Below are 6,138 nucleotides of genomic sequence, written 5' to 3' on the forward strand. Positions count from 1 at the left end.
TAGCAGAAGTAAGGCAAGTAAAGATCCAAAGACATAGCATTTGAAAGGCCAAAACATGAATAATATACTTCCTTCAGATCAGAGATTTAGGAATTGAAAACAATAATTATAGTGAAGACTGAAGAGACCTGGAAAGTGGCAAAATAGTAATTCCAAAGAAAATGCATCTGTAGAATCATAGAATCATAGAATCATTTCAGTTGGAAGAGACCCTCAGGATCATCAATTCCAACCATAACCTAACCTAGCTCTAGCACTAAACCACATCACTAAGAACCTCATCTAAATGCCTTTTAAACACCTCCAGGGGTGGTGACTCCACCACTTCCCTGTAGAGTCTGAAAAGTTCCGAAAGCACATCCCAGTGCATCAATGCAACAAACACTCAAGAGATCCACTTCGCTGATTCTGTTGGTATATAGAAGAAATGGTGATGGGTGCATTTTTCCAAAAGACTGAGAATTTAATGGCAAGATACCTGTGATAACTTATGTTTTACCAACAAGAAATTGCAGTAGGTTATAACTACGTGTTCAGATACAGAGAAAAGACTATCAGCCATTGAAAGGGGATTATCAGACCTGTTTCCCCATGGGAGTTCAGCTAAGCAGCATAGTAGCCAACAAAACAACAAATCACATCAAGACATCAGGTAGGAAAAAAGCAGCAACTTAATCATATTCAACCCTCTCTCTGGAAAAAAATGCTTCATGTTCTTCGTCATGTCTTCTGCACATCCCTTAATCCAAATGAAAAGTATTTACTACTATAAACACCATATTTGTGCAGCATATTTATGATGGCACTGTTTTTGACTTATGGGCCACATTGCACAGCTTACAGACTCTGAAATTTTGCAGGGTTGAGTTTTCCATGTAAATGATTATATCTCCTTGAGCAACAATGCAGGGGGTAAAGCCGTGTCCAGAAAACCAAGGAGGCAATAAGCATTTTAAACAAAGACAGGTAACACCCCTAAATCAACTTATAAAATAACCTTGGTGACCATATCTATGAAATACTCATGACTGAATGATGCAAGCGACAGCACCCATGTGCAAACATGCACCAACCTGAGCTGTGATGGTCAACCAGATACAAGAAGTTAGGAAAGGATCAACCCCAAATGCCATAGCCTTTCACCAAGGCCTTGAGCAGGACATGGTAACAATACAGAAAATGAAGTTTGTTACTCATTGTAACATAATTAACTGTTCTATCAGGGACTGAACTGGTTTACTCTTCCCAGCACACTTCTTTTTTTTTTTAACAGTACCTTCCAGGTATACCGGTTGTTCTTCTCATTTTATTTTCCTTCTGATGACACAGTGACCCAGGTAACTGCATTTCGTAGCAAGCTGTGTTCAAATTCTAATAAAAGGTCAGGTAGGCTATGGGTTATGAAAACCTGTAAATCATTGCTCCAGAAGAAAAGAGTTCTCCCTTTTTAGCAGGACTTTAGGGTTTATGTGTGTTTATTTTCCTAGAAAGGAACTGTATTTTATATTAAAGGTATTTTTTAGTCATCCTGTAGGCTCAGGCACTATGCACATTTTTAATACCCATGGGTTAGGCAAGCATATATATACTAGCTATAATCAAAAGTAAAACACTGCAGTAAGTACCAGCTAGAACTGAGTTTTTGTTTTGGTTTGGTTTTTTAAGAATACTCAAATGACTGTATGTGTTCGTATATAGCTATATGACTTGTTTCAGACTTGGCTTTAAGTGCCAAGCTACATGCTGGGTCATTTAGAGACGACTTTTCAATCCCAGTTGCTGGGGAACCTTTGTGTTTGTCTCCACTTACTGTGGCAAACAACCTTCATATCCATTAGTCAGGAAAAGTAAATAACTAACTTAACTCAGGCAATAAATCCAAATAATCAGTAACAACAGCAGGCGATAAATGTCAGCAAAACTGATATTATATTAGATCTGAGTTACTGAGTAACACTAATGTGCCATGAATAATGTCCAGAGGTCTGATGAGAACCGCTGACATGAGAAAAATATACAAGCACTTAGTTTTATCCCTTGTTATTTAGAAGATCTAGAAGTGAGGAAAAGTGCATTGCCTAACTTTTAAACATTTGGATATCACCTGAACCAGCTGTGAAACTGCGGTTGGTACCCCCAAAGCCATTCAGCCTTTGAGCATGTCTATGCTGAATCTATAGCACGTTTCGCTCTGCTTGTTGCTGCAGCTACAGGCACGGAGCCACTGCACCTCTCAGGGCTCCTGGTTAACCACGATGCTGCTGGTCTCTCCTATCTTCATATCTTCAGATGCACACAAGCAGGATTTGTGCTCCAGTACCCCTGAAAAATCTCTTGGGCCTTTTCATCTGAGTTGTGTGCTTTCAAAAATGCATCCCCAAATCACATTACTGCCTTAAATTAACAGAAGGTAAAATGCAAACACATTATACACACAGGTCTTTCTTCTTGGTAGTCTTCAAGACTCACTCAAGCTCTTCCAGTGCCTACTTTCTGGAATAAATTTTTCACAAACCCCACAGCACTTTGCTACGGAGCTCATAATGCTGTTGAGCTCTCTGAGCACTTTGTTAAAATCCAGTGATCAAATGCTGACCATACAACCATACATTGAGCTTTATTCACCTGTCCTGTGCCATTGTTGGTAGTGATGCAAAGTAGCTATACACCATTACTGAGTCTGCTGGATATTTTATATTAATTTTTCACTGGCAAATTGCTACTCACAGTGCAAAAGAATGACTCAACGTTTGTCCCTTCAGCATTTTTCTATTTTTATTATCTTTAAACCTGCTCTAAACCCCAACTCTTTTGTCCCTAGCAACTCCTGTGGGATATATCAGTGCTCAGAAGCTGGACACACAAGGAAATAGACTTTCTGAAGACTACGTGGTACATATGAAATACTGTCATGTGTCTCCTTGCACTCAGACTCACACTGTTCCTGGAGTGGCAGAGGTCTGTAGTACAGGGATGCAGGGGACCTTGGAGGGGAAGCATGGAGGGGAGAGATCAAACCTCAGTAGGAGGCAAATACTGCTGATCTTCTGAAGTGAGACCAGGATCTGAAGAGGTTGACAAACAGCTGGCCACTGCTAGTCCCCTGCCTCCAGCACTAAGAATCAACCCTTGGTGCTTCATCAGAAGGCATGAGAGCCTTTTTATGGCCAGCAGAACAATATTCCATCTTAATCTGTATTAGAGAATTGCACGAAACCCTGAAAGCACAAATTTCTTGCAACCTCATGCAGCCGGTGGCGCCAGAAACAGCTCTGTGTCAATGAAACATGTGGACGAGCTGCATCTTGCTATGGTCCCATCTGTTCATTTCACATGTGCTTCCACTGAGCACTTCATGTTGAATGTTCATTAGATTGCATTAGTTTTATTATACTGTCTGTTAATACTGAATGCTTGTTCCTTTGTTCCAAGATGGAAAAGCCACCTTAGATGCTGTAGGGTATTTGTCTACAACTCCTGCTCCAGAAGAACATCTTCCTTGCAGGCTCCATGCCATATCTGCTATGGGAGTATCTCTAAAGGTGTTTAACACACATATAATTAACTGAAGTGACAGACTTTTTCCAACCATTCCCTTGAGCAAACACATAGAAAGAGTGTGCTTGCACCTATGGTTTTCTAACCACCTGGTTATGGCATTCTTATGAGAGAGTTTCACTGCAATTCACATCTTGCAAATAAATAATGGAAAACATCTCTTGGAAGGAATCTAACCTACTGCTTCTTCTATTATTTGAATTTGTGTAATCATAGCTTCCAGCTGTTACATGTTCACTGTTAAAGAGCTCCTTGCCACCCAAATAATTTCCATTTGCTTGTTTCTAGACTATGATAAATGTACTTCATTTTCAGTTTCATTACTTTAATAGATTGGATTCTTCAGTCATTCCTTGTCTAAGTTTTTCAGACCTTGAATAATTTTTGGGACTTTTCTGCATTTTGTCTAATTTCATAACTTGACTTGAAAAGGTGGACTTTCAGAAGAAGTTGTTCAGAAGTTGTCTTGGTATTGGTAGCAATATATCCACCTACTTTCTAGTTCTTTGCTTATGTATGCCAAGATTATTTTTGTTGATACAACCTGCTGTATCTCATTCATTCAGCTACTTACCAGAGTCCCTAAGTGGCTACTTCTTTCTAAAATACTGCCCTTCATTAAAGGCAGCATTCATTCTTGGTTCATTGGTTTATTCAAATATATGTAGTTCATCAAGAAATACAGATACCTTGGTAGAACAAGCTTGGATTTAATATTTTTTTTTTCTGTCATCTGACAGTTATTCCAGGTTTGAATTTTCTGTTTCTCCAGTTAATTGAAGATAATTAACAACATTAGACTGAAACAATTTGCTTTATCACTTTGCTTTAGAAAGCTTACCATGGCAGATCTCAAAAGCTGCTGTGAATGGTGAGTTATCAGGTATGGTTTTCTGATCCATTTATATTTACTAAAGTGGCTGCTTCTAACGCAATTTTTGGTGGGAATGGTGCCCAGGGACAGGCTTGGGCAGCTGTCCATACCACCTGTCAGGCTCCTGTTTGTGATCTATCAGCTGAGCATTCTCAACAGCCTCACAGGCATCAAAAAGTGCAACTTAGTTTTTTTGCAAGGATAGTTCCAGATGACGAGGTAGCTCCTAAGAGCATCAGTTAAGGGAGAGGAACAACTTGCACACCTTCCCAAAGGAAGGTACAGCCACCATTTGACTGCGAGGTGGTTCACTCAGGCTTCTCCAGGACTTCTTGCTTTTCCTTAAAGAGATGAGCTGCACATTCAGTTTCCTCCTCCTCCCATTGGGACTCTAGCAGCAATGTAAGAACTTTGTAGAACAGTATAAGACATCGGTTTCGCTGAGAGTTAGCACTGGCCTGGTCTTATTTCCCTAATGAAAGCATCATTTTAAAATTAAACATACTTCTATAGAAAAAGCTAACCCATCTGGTACAAAACATTTATGAGAATTAGATAGTAAAAAAAAAAAAAGACAATACATGTCATTATATAACTTCCGTGTGCATCATAAGGTGGTATAGTTATATTAGAATTGTACTTTAGTATTTTAGCAAAGCGTCATTTCAATCTTACCGCCTCCATGTATTTGACACAAGTATGGAAATCGCCACACGTTCCCCAGACCGACGGCAAATCCAATACAGCTTAAAATATACTGGAACTTATTGTCCCACTTAGGTCTGCCATCTTCCTTAGGGATTTCAGATGGCACTGATAAATCTTTTGACATTTTAATGAAATATTCCTGGATCCCTCTAAATAGGAAGGCCCTTCAAAACCTTCTCCTTCCTACAGGTTTTATGTGGGGTCACTGAAGGATCCTGGAAAGGGAGGTGGAGTTTTCTTTTTATGTAATGCAGAGAAACATGTCGTTGCAGTTTAAAGACAAAACCAGGAGTAGTTATTATGTAGACAGAGTTACCATTCTTGACTTTTTTGCAGCTCCTTCTATAGTTAGAGAACGTGGGAATATGTTGTTAATGGGTAACTCAGGATCACACTGGTTTTATTTTCTGTTCTCCTTCTGTTCTCAGATATTTTCAGAGAAGAGTGACACTGAATATAATTAGACAAAAAAACCCAACCTTTACAGCAGACTTATTAAAATTGTAGAATACCTGGAAGAAGTCTGTGAGTAAAGTAAGTGTTGCCATTTCTTCTTTTAATTTGTTAATAGAATTAAATGATTGAAGACATCTTTTGCAAATGCAAAGAGAAAATTTAATAGAAGACAAGAAAAATTAGTCTGTGTATATTGAGACATTAAAATCTGGTTCCTTTTCACCATATCTACTAGAGGTTAATCACTTCCAACCTGTCAATGAATCCCAAATGCGTATTTTTACTGTTTATTAAATAGTTACTGATGAATGCAAGAGCAGAGTGCTTTCTTCAACTGAAAGTGTGTGAGAACATTTTTCTGTTGTCTTTCAGTTAACCAGAGTTTTGCTATTTTACACTCCAAATCAGTTCACTCCACACTAGAGAGACCAGCCACCCAGCTTCACTAAATCAACACTTTGTGCCTGGATTCCACTTCCTGAAATGGGAAGAGTATCTAACTGAAGATGGATTTATTTTTTTCCACCAAAATACTTTGAGAG

General features: G+C 38.8%; 1 protein-coding gene across 5 annotated transcripts in view; it reads right to left on the minus strand.

Moving 5' to 3' along the window:
- The window catches only part of LOC136098163 (sodium-dependent neutral amino acid transporter B(0)AT3-like), a 37,030-nt gene extending 31,681 nt beyond the window's left edge, over positions 1-5,349 (minus strand). For all 5 annotated transcript variants that reach the window (XM_071804351.1, XM_071804352.1, XM_071804350.1 and 2 more), the window contains exon 1: positions 5,108-5,349. In XM_071804351.1, the coding sequence (XP_071660452.1) occupies positions 5,108-5,264 (157 nt within the window). In that variant the 5' untranslated portion in view covers positions 5,265-5,349. The remainder of the gene's footprint in view (positions 1-5,107) is intronic.
- Between the last annotated feature and the right edge of the window lie 789 nt (positions 5,350-6,138).

The sequence above is a fragment of the Patagioenas fasciata genome, chromosome 2 (assembly GCF_037038585.1).
Source record: "Patagioenas fasciata isolate bPatFas1 chromosome 2, bPatFas1.hap1, whole genome shotgun sequence".
Taxonomy (NCBI): domain Eukaryota; kingdom Metazoa; phylum Chordata; class Aves; order Columbiformes; family Columbidae; genus Patagioenas; species Patagioenas fasciata.